Here is a 17,992-nt window from a genome sequence, read left to right as displayed (position 1 = left end):
GTACGCTGTACAATTGCAGCATAACCTCCCTGCTCTTAAATTCAAACCTTCTAATGATGAAGGACAACATTCCATTTGTCTTATTTATAGCCTGCTGCACCTGCGAACCAAAATTTGGCAATTCATGCACAAGCACTCCCAAGACCTTCTGCACGTCAGCATGCTGCAATCGTTTGCCATTTAAATAATAATCTGATCTTCCATTTTTCCAGCTGGTTGCTGGAAGCCTAATGACTGTGTGGCAAATGGTATCCTTTACTGGGATCACCTAGCGCATGCATTAGATGGCTTCAGACCTTTGTGACGCATCATTTTTGAGATGGCTTGGACAGTACCTTGTTGAAGAAATTTCTCAGATTGGAGACTATGGAAACCTGACCACAATTTACCTGTAGCCACTGATAGAGTTGCTAAGCATTGAACCTCAGTTTTAATGCACGTGCAAGAACAGAATTACCTTTATGTCTATGTCTTCCATGCAATGAGATTTGCAGATAATCACAACACAATAATGGGTAAGAAAGATCCCTCTAATGGGACTTTGCCCTGAATCCTTCAGGTTGAAAATACTTTCCTGCCATGTAGAAGTTTGCATTTCGTACTTTAATATATTCAGAATTAGAATTTATTGTCATGAACATGTCAAGAAATTTGTTATTTTGCGACGGCATCACAGGTGCAAATATTGCTATAAATTACATTTTTTTTAAATGAAGAAATTAGTGCAAAAGAAGAGTAAGTGAGCTAACGCCTGTGGTTCATTGACCATTCAGAAATCTGATGGCAGAGAGGAAGAAGCTGTTTTTGTAGAGTTGGGTGTTCGTCTTCAGGCTCCTGTACCTCCTTCCTGATGGTAGCAGTGTGACGAGGGTATGGCCTGAATGGTCACCTTTTGAGGATAGAGGCTGCTTTCTTAAGATACTGCTTCTTGTAGATGACCTTAATGCAGTGAAGACGCTGATGGCACTGGCCAATTTCACAACCCTCTGTAGTCTTTTCCTGTCATGTGCATCGGGCACCTCCATACCAGACAGTGATGCCACCAGTCAGAATGCTCTCTTCCATAGCACACCTGCAGAAATTTGCAAGTCTTTAATGACGTATCAAATCTCCTCAAACTCCTCACCAAGAATCGCTGCTGGTGGAGCCTCTTCTTCCTGATTGTGTTGACATAGAGGCCCCAGGATAGATGGTCAGAGATGATGACCCCCCCCAGGAATTTGAAGTTCTTATCCCTTTCCACTGCTGATCCCTGATGAGGACTGGTTTGTGTTCTCCTGATTTTACAATCAGTTCCTTAGTTTTGCTTGAGTTCATATTCATAGAGTGCAAAACAGCCCATTCAGCCCATCACGTGTCTCTTTCTTTGGCTTGGCTTTGCGGACGAAGATTTATGGAGGGGTAATGTTCTCGTCAGCTGCAGGCTCTCGTTTGTGGCTGACAAGTTCGATGCGGGACAGGCAGACAAGGGAAAATTGGTTGGTTAGGGTTGGGTGTTGGGTTTTTCCTCCTTTGTCTTTTGTCAGTGAGGTGGGCCAATCATTAAGCACTAATCCCATTTTACGTCCCTAACAGTTTCCTTTGTATTCTACCACTACCAGTATATGAATATAGGGACAATTTATGATGGGCAATTATCCTGCCAATGGTAGGAAATTTATGTGGTCACAAAGACCACACAGATAGAATTACAAATTAGGATTGAACTCTGTTGAGCTAACCAGAGGTTTGAAAAGCAACAGAATTAGAGTGGAATGATTCAAGTGAAACAAAGTTCCATGAGAACCCCCACCCCCTGCAAAAAATTGCATAAACGGTGTTAGAAAGGACAAGTTAACCTGTGTTTGGAATGTTAAATTGTTCACTTTCTGCCCCAGAGCAAGGGAACAGTTTTGCATTAAACCTGTTGTCACTGACTTGTGCTTTCTGTTGCAAGCTTAATAGATAATTGCTGCGTGGAGCTAGCGAGTCCTTAGAAACAGCAATACAGGTAAAGGGGAGATGCCATTCTTGTGAAGTCGAAGGTATGACCAGCAAATCCTGCAGATTAGTAATTCATGGCATAATCTTAATGTCTTGAAATTGACGATTGATTTGTTCATTCGTAGAAACTGCAAAAAAACAATTAAAAGCAAGATTTCCACCAACCTCCGTGCACACGTTCCTGTTTCAGCTGAAATGTTGGCTTTGCCAGACTGGTGATAGTGATTGACAATGTGCTAGAGCAGCCCCGAGTGGTCACATTGGGTTGTTGCTGCACTTATTTTTTTGATCTTGAATCATCCCAGATTTGATGGGGGTTAGATACTACAAAGAAATTGGACTTTTACAGCCCTAATGCAGGTTTCATGGTTTTAATGTGTTAAGTGAAGAAGCAATGCTGAAACATTATGCATATAGCTTCTCATTTCCTAATTATTTGTTCACAAGCAATATCTAGGTGAAGATGCTACATGTGTGCGTAAAACACTTTAGTCTCCCATGCTTGCTCTCCCATTTAACAGGCCATTGTTGTTCGTTATATACATTAATGATCTAGATGATGGGGTGGTGAATTGGATTAGTAAATATGCAGACGATACTAAGATAGGTGGAATAGTGGATAATGAAGAAGGTTTTCAAGGATTGCAGAGGGATTTGGGCTGCTTAGAAAAGTGGGCTGAAAAATGGCAGATGGAATTTAATGCTGATAAGTGTGAGGTGCTTCATTTTGGTATGAAGAATCAGAATAGGACATACGTGGTAAATGGGAGAGCATTGAGGAATACAGAAGAGCAGAAAGATTTAGGAGTAACGGTACATCGTTCCCTGAAGGTAGAAACTCACGTGAATAGGGTGGTGAAGAAGGCTTTTAGTATGCTGGCCTTTATCAATCATTGCATGGAATATAGGAGTTGGGAGGTGATGTTGAGATTGTATAAGACGTTGGTGCGGCCTAATTTGGAGTTCTGTGTGCAGTTCTGGTCGCCTAATTATAGGAAGGATATAAACAGAGTGGAGAGAGTGCAGAGAAGGTTTACCAGAATGTTACCTGGGTTTAAGCATCTAGAGTATAGGGAGAGATTGGACAGATTAGGTCTTTATTCTTTGGAGCGTAGAAGGTTGAGAGGGGATTTGATAGAAGCATTTAAGATTATGAAAGGGATAGACAGAGTGGATGTGGATAGACTATTTCCGTTAAGAGGAGGAAAGATTAAAACAAGAGGACATGAGTTAAGAATTAAGGGGCAGAGGTTTAGAGGTAACATGAGGGGGAACTTCTTTACTCAGAGAGTGGTAGCCGTGTGGAGTGAGCTTCCGGGAGAAATAGTGGCGGCGGAGTCAATTGTATTATTTAAGAAAAGGTTGGACAGGTATATGGATGAGAAGAAGATGGAGGGTTATGGGCATTGTGCAGGGAGGTGGGACTAGAAAGGGGTGTTTGGTTCGGTGCGGACTAGAAGGGCCTAATGGCCTGTTTCTGTGCTGTAATTGTTATGTTATGTTACACCATGGCTGATCTACCTCAGTTAACCTACTCTACTCCCAGATCCCTTTATTCCTTCAATATACAGGAATATATCAATGACTCAACTTGTATAGAAGCTGAGATAGAAAATTTTTAAGATTCGGAATCCTCTGAAGATATTTCTCCTCATCTCAGCCTTAAAGGTCCTCCCCCTTAATTTGAATCTATGATTCCTAGTTCTAGAAACATTTATGAGACCTATCTGTCCCCACATCAATCCCAATGTCTTTTAATTTTTTTTCAGTGAAACCACATCTTCTGAAGAATAAAAGTCTTAGCCACTCAATTTATCAAAAGACCATACGACAAAGGAGCAGAAATAGGTTATTCAGCCCATCGAGTCTGCCTTGCTATTCAGTCGTGAACTGATCCATTTTCCCACTCAGCCCCACCGCCCGGTCTATCCCCATAACCTTTGATGCCCTGGCTAATCAAGAACCTCATTAAATGTTCCCTCCATTTCCAGGAACCAGTTTGCTGAATCTTCACTCCCTCCACAGCAGTGGTCCCAAACCTTTTTGGGCTGCTGCCCCTTGGTTCCCACACCACATCCCAAGCACCTCCCCATCCTCCAGTAGAACGGCACTGAGCAGGGGTGAGTTGGGGTGGCGGCAGCGCTGATCTCAGTGGGGGAATAGATAGTGACACCAGTGCAACCTGGCAGCCACTGTGACCAGCTTTCTCGAGAATACCTTGCTCGAGAATAACCTTGTCACTATTTATTTTGCTCACTACTACCACCCCAAGTCTGGCCACAGCAAGTGACAGCCCTTCCGTAGACCGCAATGCCAAAAAATTTAATGCACTGGCTTCTTCATTAAACTTTGCAGCTGAATGAATAATAAGACTGAATGTTTGGACCGCCACCATCCCCTCACTGCCCCCCCCCCCCCCCCCCCCCCCCAGTTTGGATCTTTCCACTGCTACTTTGGGAATCAATGCTCTACAGCTGAAAAGAGTCCAAAATTGTAGTCTCACCAGGACCATATACAATTAGGTAATAGTGGCACAGCCTCTGCCCACAGCAGCAGTCAGGCTCATAGATTCAGGGCTGACGACGATGCCTATTGACACTAATCCCATTTGGTTTCATTCACCTCATACCCCTATAAACCTTTCCAATCTGTGCACTTGTCTAAGTGTCTCTTAAACAAAGCAAGGGGAAGCTACCACTTCCTCTGGCAGCTTCCCCTTGCTCCATCAACTCGCCTTCATCTGTGGAAAAAAAACTTGCCTCTCGGATCCCTTCTCATCTTTCTCCTCTCACCTTAAACCTATGCCCTCTAGTGTCAGAGCCCAGTCTACCATGATTATCTCCGCTATCAATGTCCCTGATAATTTTATAAACTTCCATAAGGACATCCCTCAGCTTCCTCTGCTCCTGGGAAAACTGCCCCCCAACCTATCCAGTTAAACAAGGAAGTCTGCAGATGTTGGGAGCCATAGGCATTACATAAATGTGCTGGAGACACTCAGAGGTCCTACAGCATCTTGTAGGAAGTAAGAGGTAACCAATATTTCAGGCCTCCGACCTTCTTCAGCCTATCCAGTTTCTCTGGGCCACCCTTCATTTCTGACCTTTTTGCTGTTTGCAAATTTTCCCAAGTTGGTTGGCTTAAGCCACTATCAATTTCCTATCTTGTAGTGACGAGTAGAATCTGGGAAAGTTGACGATGTGTTGGACAACGTGAAGAATAGGATTAATGAAGATCAGTGTCAATGGTCAGTGCAGATCTGATGCGCTAAAGGCCCTCTTTCCATACTGGGTTACGCTGTGACCTATTATCTCCTACTTGATGTGCTCATAATTTGTTCAATACCAGTAAGAGACTTGTTGGAAAGCTTTCTGAAATTCCAAACCCACTCCACACAGTGATTTCTTCTCACCTATTCTATTAGGTACACCCACAAAGAATCCCATTAGGTTAATCAAACATCATCCTTCACAAATCCATTTTCTCTCTGCTCAAGCATATTATTATTAAGCATATTATTATTCTACACATTATCTTGCATGTTTGACCTTTATTAGATTTCTTGCTCAGTGCAAAGTTGTCTCCAGATACAACTTTTGCAAATTATATACATATTTTTATTCACATTAGCACATATTAACTGCAATTTTTTTTGGTACTTATTATTTGTTCATTCATAGACTGTAGTTATTGCTGTTCAGGCCAATGTTTAATTCTTGTCCCTCGGTGTTTCAAAATGGAGTAACTTGCTACACCTTCCTGCCTGTGTATAGACACTTGTATTCCAGAGTGGTTAAAGACTGAAAGCTCCCTTTCATGAAATTCATTATTGAACGAGATAGAATTTTATGGTAATCAGTCTTTAACTTTTTCTGTTTTCAGCTTTATTTTTGTTGCCGATTTTATTTATTTCGAAACTTAAATTCTGCAGGGACTGGAGTAGGACAAGTCAAGTTTATTGTCAGCTAATAGTACAAGTATAACCTGATGAAACAGCATTCTCCAGTCCTTGTTGCAAAAGCACGCAGACACACAACCAAACATAACACACATATAGACAAACAGTACATATGCAGGACAAGTATTTCATCTATACATATCAATAAATAAATACTTTTTCATGAAAATGAGAGTTTTAGGTGGTTAATGTGAGCAGTTCTTTTGGTCGTTCAGTATTCTCACTGCCCGAGGGAAGAAGCTGTTCCTCAGCCTGGTGGTACTGGCTCTAATACTCCTGTATCTCGTATGAACGTGTCTATGCACCATTTGACTTCTGGATTATCAGCTGTGTTAGAGTACCCCAAATTTGTAGAGGCTGTTCTTTTCTTGTCCAGCACTCTGTGGCCCGGCAACTCCCAAAGTCTGGCATGTTTGAATCTGCCGCCTTTAGTACAAGCTCCTTACAGACAGCACGGGAGGGACTCAAACCCTGGTCCCAATCACTGGCACTCTAAAGGTTGAATCTGTCGCGATCGGGACCAGGGTTCGAGTCCCGTGCTGTCTGTAAGGAAGTAAAACATGAAAATCTGTAGACACCGTGATTGAAGTACAAACACAATGCTGGACGAACTTCCAGGTTAAACATTGTCCTTTATAGAGCAAAATAAAGATACATAACCAACGATTCAGGCCTTAGCCCTCCATCAAGGCATGGAAAAATGTCGGCAGGTGAGCTTTTGCTCAGATGCCTGCTGATATTTTTCTATGCCTTGATGAAGAGCTCAGCCCCAAAACGTCGGTTATGTATTTTTACCTTTGCTATATAAAGGACACTGTTCGACCTGCTGAGTTTCTGCTAACGTTTGAATATTCAAATTTCCAGCGCCAGCGATCGGGACCAGGATTGGAGTCCCGCACTGTCTGTAAGGAGTTTGTACTAACGTTCTGATTGGTGACGCTGTAAAAACTGACCTCTATGCGAACCATGCCACCCCACAGTATTATTTCCTATTTTAAGCTTTGTTTGATATGTTTACATAGGGGGTTCCCTTTGGGGTTAATTTTTGTTTTCCAGCATTTTGTGTGGTCCGGCAATGGCCAGGTCACAACGACGCCGGATTAAAGAGGTACAATCTGTAACTGTAGTGTATTTATCACTGTTTTGAAGGTACAGCATTGTTAAAAATCAGCTTTAATTTCTGCATTTTACAGCTTTTTCCTGCTGCCTTGGAATGGGCAATAGAAGATGATATAGAATTTCGTGAAGGCTTGCCTCTTGATTACATGGAGTACATGGGAGTACAGAATTCAGAAAGGGTAAATTCCCAACGCTGCTTTCTGTGATAAAGGAATTTTGTTGTTACTACAATAGAAAATAATATTCCCAGCAAAGCAAGACTGTGCTAATTTTGTTTTTTTGACCTGGTACTTTTCAGGAAAATTGAAGATTTTCCTTTTTTGTCCAGTGATGCTCACATCATCTCTCTATTGGACACAATGAACACAGACTGGCTGGCTATTTCGCAGAATGTTTTGTTTAGATTTTAAATTTAAATTTAAACATGTAGTATGGCAACAGGCCCTTCTGGCTCAAATACTCCAATTAACTTACAATCCTTGTACGTTTTTAAAAGCCGGGAGGAACCCCATGCAGTCACAGGGAGAACATGCACACTACTTACAGACAGCGCTAGATTCAAACCTGGTTTGTTGGCACTGTAATTGCATAGCTTTTTCGGTTTAAAATGGTGTTTTATTTCAGTTCCCAAAATAGTCTCTAGGTATCATTGGATTTTGTTCTCGTTGTATCTCCAAAGAAAAGCATTATTTCTTTTATTGCTGTACATTTTCGAAGAGGGAAATAACCTGTGATACATTTCTAAAAAGGGGTTAGCACACTTCTAATATAGCGCCAGTGATCAGGATTTGAATCCGGTGCTGTCCTTGAGGAGTTTGTACGTTCTCCCTGTGTCAGCGTGGGTTTTCCCTGGGTGCTCCGGTTTCCTCACACATTTCAATGACGTATGGGGTAAGTACATTAATTGGTAACATTTGGACAGTGGACTGGAAGGCCCTGTTATTGTGCAGAGTACTTTTTTTTTTAAAAATTGCCCCTTCAGCATATTTTATGAGTTTATAAGCTGAAATATCAAACTCGTGGCTGTCAGTGTATTAGCCTTGACATCAGCATTTTCTTATTGTTTCATCATCTCTTTAAGTATTTTCTTGTGCTATATTGACCTTGAACTCTTTTGACTGGGCCATTCAGAGAGTAAGCAAGTTACCCATAATGCTGTAGGTCTGTATCAGAAGTGAAATAGAAGAGGATGGCAAATTTCTTTTCCCAAGGGTCATTAAGGTACAGAGAGAGTTTTTTGTAACAGTTTACTGGTTTCATTGTTAGTACCGATATTTTTACCCCCTCCATAAATCTTCGTCCGCGAAGCCAAACCAAAGAGAAAGAGACCTATATTTGATTAATCCTAAATTCTGCAGTTGCTCAAATCTCTTATCTCTGAGATAAGTTCTCTGAATTGTTAATGTGATGCCTTCAATCGCTGCGCTGTACTCCACCATATTGCTGATGTATTCTGGGGCTTACCCACGCAATTCTTACTTTGTAATGCAGCTGTAACAAACAGTTGACATCTGAATTCTATTTCTCAGGAAGGTGACCCACGGAGGCAAGTGTTTAATAAAAAGATCTACAGTCTGATGAAAAAGTTACTCAAGTACGCACCAATTGATGCAGCTGTCGATCAGAAAGCCAAAGATTTTATTCATGACTGCCTCCCTCCTGTACTTACTAAAGGTAATTTGATTGCTTTATTAATTGCAGTATTTTAATTCTTGTGGATAAACCAGTATTTGTACAAATTCAGCTCCTCCAGTGCATAATATTCTCCCAACAAAACCGCCCAATCAATGTGGTGCACTTGATGTTTTGGCACTTTACCACGTACATAGTACACTTGAGACTTTGTTTTGAGAGCAATTATTCACTAGTAGTTCATTTTTATTGCTGTGAGCCAGAAAAAAATTACATTTAGAATATTTTGTTATTCTTATGAGAAAGTAAAAAAGGTCAAATGGATACCCACCTTCAAAAAAAATAAATCACCATTTGTCTCCTGTATTTTTAGATGTAATGCATACAATTACTCAGTCATCCTGAGTAAAATAAGAAAGTCTGCAGATGCTATGTTTGTAGTAAAAACAAAGATGCTGGAGAAATGTAGCCCATAGGAGGGAAAGATTTCAGGACCGAGCTGAACCCCACCTTGAGGAAGGGCTCAGGCTCGAAGTGTTGGTAATATACCTTAACCTCCTTTGGACTGGGGGAACGGCTGAGTTCCTCCAACCGTTCCTCTTTGGTTTTACTGAAAGTCATCCTCTCCTGTTTGAGGGTTCATTATTTTTGCTATTTTCCTGGATATGCTTTTTCTAACCAATTCACTAAGAGGTGATTGATAATATTCCAATACTTCCTCTCTACCCTTATGGAGGTTTCCATCTCAATGCCCTGTGCCTTGATTGAGGCCCCACGTTGTATTGTAGGTTCCATGTCGAACCTCCCAGTGCTCATCCACGCTGTTATTTGGTCTTCCAAAATGTGGCCCTCTGTGTTTATTCGATATTCCATTAGATGTTCTGCTTATCCACCCAGTCAGGTCCAGGTTTTAAATCCTTTATTAAAATAGTTTTATTGAGTTTAACATACAGTACAACTCCGATTATTCGAAATCGAATTCTCTGAAAACCTCAATTATCCAAAAATTTTTAAAATTTCAGATAATTGAGGATATCTGAAACAAATCAGAAATCCTCATTTATCCGAAATTTTTTCGGAGCTGAACTGACTGGGGACGTCTAGTCATGTTAAACCCACATTTACCAAATTTTTAAAAATTGATAAAAAGAAAAAAAAACTAAATCTAATCTACCCCTTCCCTCTAATCAAGGTAACTTTATAAAAGAAAAGAGAACTTATGGAACAGAGAGTTACCTCCAGACATCAGACAGAGGATTCTTAATTCTTCCAACCATGATACTATTCTATGAATGGGCCCCACATATTTATAAATTGATGTGGATTGAGAACTGGGTGACAGGTAGAAGACAGAGAGTTGGGATAAATGGCTCGTTTTCTGAGTGGCAGGCGGTGACCAGTGGGGTGCCACAGGGATCTGTACTGGGACCCCAGCTGTTCACAATTTACATTAATGATCTGGATGAGGGGATTGGATGTAATATCTCCAAATTTGCAGATGACACTAAGCTAGGAGGGGTTGTGTGCACGGAAGAGGGGGTCAGGAAGCTTCAGTGTGATTTGGATAAATTGAGGGACTGGGCAGCTACATGGCAAATGCACTACAATGTGGATAAATGTGAGGTTATCCACTTTGGTAATACAAACCGGAGGGCAGATTACTATTTGAATGGCAATAGATTAAGAGATGGGGAAGTGCAGAGAGACCTAGGGGTACTTGTACACCAGTCTCTGAAGGCGAGCATGCAGGTACAGCAGGCGGTTAAAAAGGCAAATGGTATGTTGGCCTTCATATCAAGAGGGTTTGAGTATAGGAACAAGGATACCTTACTGCAGCTGTACAGGGCCTTGGTGAGACCCCACCTGGAGTATTGTGTGCAGTTTTGGTCACCTTATCTAAGGAAGGATGTTCTTGCAATGGAGGGAGTGCAGAGGCGATTCACCAGGCTGATACCTGGAATGGCAGGAATGACTTATGAGGAAAGATTGCGCAAATTGGGATTGTACTCGCTGGAGTTTAGAAGATTGAGAGGGGATCTCATAGAGACCTATAAAATTCTGGCAGGACTGGACAGAATGGATGCAGATGGGATGTTTCCAAGGATGGGAAAATCCAGAACCCGGGGCCATGGTTTGAGGATAATAGGCAAACCATTTGGGACCAAGATGAGGAGGAATTTCTATACCCAGAGAGTGGTGAATCTGTGGAATTCATTGCCACAGAGGGCAGTGGAGGCAGGTTCATTAAATCTATTTAAGAGGGAATTAGATCTATTTCTTCAGTATAAGGGTATTAAAGGTTACGGAAAGAAGGCGGGGGCGTGGTAGTGAACTTTAAGATCAGCCATGATCTCGTTGAATGGCGGAGCAGGCTCGAAGGGTTGAATGACCTACTCCTGCTCCTATCTTCTGTTTCTATGTTTCTATCTTTAATGATGTATCTAATTTTCTCCAAGCTTAAATAGGACATTACATCATGTAACCACTGTGAATGGGCAGGTGAAGATTCATCTTTCCATTTCAATAAAATTGCTCGTCTGGCTATCAGCGTGGTAAAGGCTAAAACTTTCTTCTGAGTTGCAGACAGAAGTATATCTGGTTCACGTGAAAAACCATACAAAGCATTTAACAGACATGGTTCTATATTAATATTAAAAATCGATGATAAAGTTTGGAAAATGTCATTCTTATCTCTAAATTTGGGCACCCCCCAAAAAATATGGATCAGTGAAGCTTCAAATATTTTACACTTCTCACATATACCGACCACTACAAGAAACACACACATACAGTGTGGCGGGTTAAGCTCACACCTTTGTTAGGGCTGGAAAGGCTGCTTTTATAATGTTCAAGTTCCCACCGTTTTTGCTGATTGACTGAGTCAGCCATCTGAATAACAATACTGGGCGGGAACATCCATGCATATAAATGCCCATCTTCCCCAGCCTGTTTCTGCTGAGTTAGTTGAGCAGCTTGACCAATGCCATTTTAGGGCTGTTGGTCTGATGCTGCCCCAGCTTCTACCCCCGGCGGTTCGTTGTCCTGGGAATCGCTTTAGCGATCTCTGTCCGCTTCTGTTGCCGCGCGATGTGCCGGGCTGATCTCGGCAATTGTGGGCAACCACATCGGCATTAAAGACAAGATCATTTAAGTTTGGACATACGTGTTCCATGGACCACCTTAAATTGTAATAAGCAGTGGCTTGCACAAATGAGGAATCATTAATCAAGCTGAAGGTAGAGAACCAATTTTCATCTGAAAATGTTATGTTCAGATCTTTATATCCTTTGTTTTGACATCAATTAAGATCCTGCGGAGAAATGCAGAAAGATTCCAGGAGAATGCGGGACTTTAGTTATGTGGACAGTCTGGGGATGTCTTCGAACAGGGGGTTTCAAGGGGATATTATGGAGGTATTTAAAATTATAGAAAAAAAAATTCTCACTGGGGGAAGAGGGCAAGAACCGGGGACATAGAATGAGGAAACCAAATGGAAATGAGGGATACCATTTTTTGCACATTGTGTTTAGGGTTTGGAGGATTGACTGAATAAATAGCTTGAAGGGATTTGCATAGTTATGGGGAGAGGCTATTTTTAGATATAAAATTCATATTTAATCCTTATTTTAAAGGGAAGTTTTTGATTTTGCTTGATATTTATTTTCAGACTATTTACAATAACTTTATAGTTACTAACTCACTTCTCAAGTTTAATTGTTTACAATATATAAGCAAAATAAAACCAAGTGTTTTGACAGAAGTGAACAGTTAAATTTTGTTTGAGGGTTACTTGTAATTTCTTGATTGATAAAATGTATCGTTTCCATCCACTTGATAAGTACGTGGGACATCGGAAAAACTGCCTGATTTTTTAATATAGCACACTTCAGTGCAATTCTAAATTAGGAGTTCCAAATCACCAGGATATTTCAAGCCTGAGGCCTATTGTACTAATATTCTCAAGGTGGGATACTCTTTAAGAAATATTTACTTTTGTTTGTCCTTTTCACCCATCTCTTGCAGATTTATTTGTATTAATTTTAATTCATCCCTTGTGCAGAAATAATGGGAAACCTGCTGCACTTCAAATACATTTTCCATGAACGCTCTCAAATTGTGTTTTGTGCTTTGAACTTCCAATCGGTCTTGTCATGTGCTTTAGTTAGGAATATTTTATGGTCCTGGTTATTTGCTCCTGGGGATAAGCTGGAGGCAGTAGTGGGAGGGATAGTTTGAGGCTATTGGGATACAGAATTATCAAATGTGTTTAAAAGTTCAGACATGACATAAAATGTTCTGCATAGAATCAAAGGCGCGTCCTTCCTGCTGGAGAATAATTCTATTTTCTCTCCTAGAGGAACTGGCATGCACTGTGTACAGTTCACCTGTTCGATGGAGAAATGGTGGGCCACACAACACTGTCCTGCCGTTACGAGGAAGCACCCGAATACGAATGCTTCGCAGCAATATTGCCAGGTCTCCCATTTCTACTTATTTAGCTAGAACAATGGGTTTCCTAATAATGATCTTGTTAAACACAGGTTACATCAAGGCATCCAGTGGGAAGAAAATGAGATCGTGGAGTACCCCTTCCCCCTCTCCCACCATGCCCCTACCCCTATCAGTATGGTATGTTCTCTTATGAAGAAACATATAAAATTAATGTTAAATATTATAAACTGCATCTACTATCATATCTTCTCAAACCTGTCTGGCAGATGAACGTATCTGAGACCATTCTTATATAACAACTTCAGTTGGGGTAAAAAAAATTTTGATTGTTTCAAATGACCCTGAAGAATAAGTGGCGATCATGTGAGCGTGCACTGGATATGTAAGGCAGCCATCCTCAACCTTTTTTTTTGTCTATGGTCCCCTGAGGATGCTGCTCCAAGTTTATGGGCTCCTTTCCCTGTGAAGCAGTCAAGTTTAATTGCTTTCTTCTGTACCGACTACTTAAAAAAACATTTTAAAACATTTATAATTTCAGACTGTGCCGTCCTCCATCCTTAATTGTGCAGTTGTACCCATTGAGAATGGCTGATGTAAACTATCACCAGGCAGGATTTCAGCTTTCCAGTGCAAGGAGTTGGGGTGGGGGACTTCTCACGAAAATCCTATTCAGCAATCATCCCACAGTCATCACCAACAGAAGGCGAACTAACATCAACATTAGTAGCATGAGTCGGCCACCAGCTCTTCACATGTCTTCCACCATTCAACCCGATCATAGCTAATCATCCACATTCAGGGTCCTGTTTCAGCTTTCTCCCCATATCGCCTGATCAGCCATCATTACCACATCTTAGCCCTCCTTGAATATGTTTAATACTTTGGCCTCAACTGCCTTCTGTGATAGATATTCTACGCATCTTTCATTCTTTTTTTTTTTAACATTTTTAATTTTTCACACTATGAACCATATTAATCATTTTCTCCCCTTTTCCCCGCTCCCTTCCCTCCCTCCTTCCCACCCACTAAACGTTCAACATATACAATACAATAAACCCATTAAACAATGTCATCGCACAATGAAAATAAACAAGAAAATTGTGTCATCTACTGTTACACACTGGGTCAGTTCATTTCATCCTCATTCTATCATTTTAGGTGGTTCTTGAAGAAACCTCTCACCATCTACAACCTGCCTGGCTTACCTCATAACCTTAGGCTGTGACTCTCATTTCTGGACTTCACCGCCATCAGAAACATCATTCTCTGTCTAACGACCAATCCTATTGAGATTTTGTAAGCTTAAAAGAATTCCCCTTTAATTTTTCTGAAGGCTAATTAATATTAGCCTAAGAGTTCCAACATCTTTATATATACCAGTCTTGCCATCCCAGGCACCAGTCTGATAAACCTTTACTGCACTCCAATTCAAGGACATCTTGGCTCAGTTAAGAAGACGAATACAACCACAAGGTGTGGTCTCACCAAAGCCCTGCACAATTGCAATATAAACCTGTGTTCAATTCTTCTCACTCTGAAGACCAGTATATCACTTGCCCTCTTGTACCAGAGTGCCAACATTTATTGATTGATGTACAAGGACTGTCAGGTCATGATGCATCCTCCATTTTCTAATCATTCACTGTTCAGGTAATTTGTTTTCACCTTCCTGCCACCAGTTTGCAGCGCATCATCTGCTGTGCATTTATTCACTTCCTTTTCAAATCTCTCTGAAGATTATACTCCCACCCAGCTTTATGTTTGAATCTCACACTGTCTGTAAGGAATTTGTACGTTCTCCTTGTATCTGCGTGGGTTTTCCCCGGGTGTAGGTTAATTGGGTATAAATTTGATGGCATAGACTTGTGGGCCGAAATGGCCTGTTACCATGCTAAATATTAACTTTCATTTCTCATCTAAACCTAAAGCATAAATATAGAATTGCTGAGGTCCAAACACTGAAATCTGCAAAACCCTGCCTGTCGCTGAAAAAGAATCCTCTTGCTCCTACTCTATGGTAGACAACATTCTCTACCATACCACCAATTTTGGCATCATCTACAATCTTACCAATCTACATTCAAATAAAAATTATTAATATATCTGTCGAAAATAAAAGACCTAGCTCTGATCCCTGTGCCACACCTCCGGATAGAAGTCTCCAATCTGAAAAGCAAAACTGCTGCTTCCCTCAGCAATGCAGTTTTCAAGTTTATTTGTCGCAAAATACATAGTACAGTGAGAACAGGTTAACAGGTTATCGAGAGCATTCACCATTTCCAAATACTCTGTTATTACATTTTTGGTAATGGACTCCAGCATTTTCTCCAACATTGATGTCAGGCCAATGGATCTATAATTCCATTTACTTTTGCTCTCCCTTTTTTATAAACTGTGGTTACATCAGCTGCCCTCAAATTACTTGGAACTGATCAAGAGTCGAAGGAATGTTGGAAATCTTTTAGGACTATTACCTTAATATCTAAGGGTGCAGATTGTAAAACCTTTGGGGGTTTCTTGGCTTTTAAGTTCGTTCATTTATCATCCGATTGTACCAGCACCACCCGACGAAACAGCGTTCTTCGGCTTCGGTCCACAGTACAAAAACACATATAGACATAACAGAAAAGTACAGTACATGTATACATATATTTAAAATAAATATTAATAAATAGTGGATTCTGAGTTATTTTAACAGTTCATCATTCAATCCAATTTCCATTTCTCTCTCTCTCTCCCTTTCCCTAACCCACTCCTCCACTCTCCCTCCTCCCCACTCCTCCACTCTCCCTCCTCCCCACTCCTCCACTCTCCCTCCTCCCCACTCCTCCACTCTCCCTCCTCCCCACTCCTCCACTCTCCCTCCTCCCCACTCCTCCACTCTCCCTCCTCCCCACTCTTCCCCAATCTCCTCCTCCCACTCTCCCCCTTCCTCTCCTCCCTCTTTCTCCCCCCTCGATTTAGTGTAATATTTAGCTCACTGAATGTTTATGTTCAATGATTTCTTTATCAGTAACTTTATGTAGTGAATCCCAATATTTTTAAAATTAGCAAACCTGTAAGGGAACTGAACAATACTGAGGATTACAAAAGTTTGGTCTTCAGGCCTAACTTCAACCTTAGTCCAGCCATTTGTACGAGCTAATCAGCAAATAAACGTTGACAGGCTCAGCACATTTCCCATTTTATTGCTGTGTGGTACTGAATCAGATTCCCAGGAGGAATCCTACAACTGGTAATATGTAGAGTGCTGTTCCAATGGAATGTCTTCTCAAAAATAGGGTTTCCCTGACTTTGTTGAGTCAAATGGGTGCTTTATGCTTCATTAACCTATAAAGCTAAATTCACTTGTCATTCTTCATGCTGATAAATGTGCCTATTTTGTTCCTTCTCAATAGGTTATGTGCCGAGAATGGGAGCATTTTGCTCTATTTTACGATTGAAAATTCCAGAGAATACCACAAAGAGGAAAGCAAATGCATCGAAATCGATCCAGACGTAAGATAAATTTGACGTTCATTTGCAATAATATTTTAGAAAAAATAAATATCGTATTTCCATTTTTCAAATATAATTTGTCAAATGTGCAGGACAATTGATCACTTGATCTCACTATCCAATTGTTTAATTCATCAGGGTAATATCTTGGCTATAGATTGAAGTCTGACATTGTGTTTGAAAGAACTGGATCATAACAACATTTCCACAAACCTAATGTGTCCCTGTTTCTCTTCCAGCTTGCTGATGGGGTAGAGCTCTTGCTTTGCTCATACCCACAGTTTATAAAGGTTGATAGTCTTCCAGCTGGAAATCTTGATAACAAGGTATGAAATCTCTTGTGCGGCAAAGAGATCACACCCCACAATTATGTGCTTTCCTGGTCTGTGCCCAGTACCTGACCTTTGTAGAGATTGAAAGAGCTGTGCGACCTTTGTGAACGTGTGAGGAAGTCATATAGAATAGACAGAAACTTTTTATTTATAACTATCATGGACAGGATGGTCCAAGTAAGGCCATAAGAAGCAGCCACACCAATGGTCAGGATGATTCTTTGAGCCTGCTTCACCACTCAGTGAGATTCTGGCTGATCCCTTCCCAAACTTAACTCCCCCTTTCTTATTGGTCCCTCATAACCCTCATTTTCACTGAAGTTATCTCAACCTTGGATATATTTAATGGCTCATTTTCCACAGTTCTGTGACAATCCTTTGACAGAAGATATTCTTCCTCATTGGGGTCTTAAATGTCAAATGCATAATTCTGAGGCTGTGCTTTCTAACTTTGGATCTCCCACCAGAAGAATCCCCCCCCCCCCCCCCCCCAGTATCCTTGATGAAGGGTTTAAGCCTGAAACATTGGTCAAGCATTTTTATCTTTGCTATATAAAGTACATGGTCTTACCTGTTAAGCTTCTCCATTGTGTTTTTACTTTAATCACGGTGTCTGCAGACTTTCATGTTTCACCTCTCAGTATCTACCATGTCATCCCATCAAGATCTTAGGTGTTTCCATAATGTCACTCTTCTAAACTGGAGAACATAAACCCAATCCACTTAATCTTTCCCTATAAGATAATCTTGCGGATCTTCTCCAGGGCAAGTACAATTTTCCTTATAAATAATGTAGCCAACACCGGATACAGTTATCCAGGATTGTCTCTTTACAGGGCAAGCTCAAGTTTATTCTCACATTATAGCTGGTACAGTGAGAAAAGTTCTTCTGCAAGTAGTCTAGCAAGTCAACTCTAGCATGCATGCAACAGTATAAAGTAGGAGAGCAAGAGCACAGTTGCAGAACAGAGTTAGAGTGAAAAGATTAATTAGTACTTCGCAAGGGCAGGTATGTTGT

General features: G+C 40.9%; 1 protein-coding gene across 8 annotated transcripts in view; it reads left to right on the top strand.

The window, feature by feature from the left end:
- Positions 1 to 17,992, top strand: part of riox1 (ribosomal oxygenase 1) — a 97,525-nt gene that overhangs the window by 40,141 nt on the left and 39,392 nt on the right. For 7 of the 8 annotated variants that reach the window (XR_011355572.1, XM_069930926.1, XM_069930925.1 and 4 more), the window contains 5 exons: positions 7,135 to 7,239; positions 8,590 to 8,734; positions 13,048 to 13,168; positions 16,543 to 16,642; positions 16,882 to 16,968. Coding sequence is in view for 7 of the 8 variants with exons in the window: in XM_069930926.1 (XP_069787027.1) it covers positions 7,135 to 7,239; positions 8,590 to 8,734; positions 13,048 to 13,168; positions 16,543 to 16,642; positions 16,882 to 16,968 (558 nt within the window). In the remaining variant the exon portion in view is untranslated. The remainder of the gene's footprint in view (positions 1 to 7,134; positions 7,240 to 8,589; positions 8,735 to 13,047; positions 13,169 to 16,542; positions 16,643 to 16,881; positions 16,969 to 17,992) is intronic. The other variant, XM_069930927.1, reaches the window with a different exon arrangement.

This window comes from Narcine bancroftii, chromosome 4 (genome assembly GCF_036971445.1).
Source record: "Narcine bancroftii isolate sNarBan1 chromosome 4, sNarBan1.hap1, whole genome shotgun sequence".
Taxonomy (NCBI): domain Eukaryota; kingdom Metazoa; phylum Chordata; class Chondrichthyes; order Torpediniformes; family Narcinidae; genus Narcine; species Narcine bancroftii.
The sequence above is the reverse complement of the archived record's forward strand: the minus strand, read 5'-3'. Positions and strand labels throughout refer to the sequence as shown.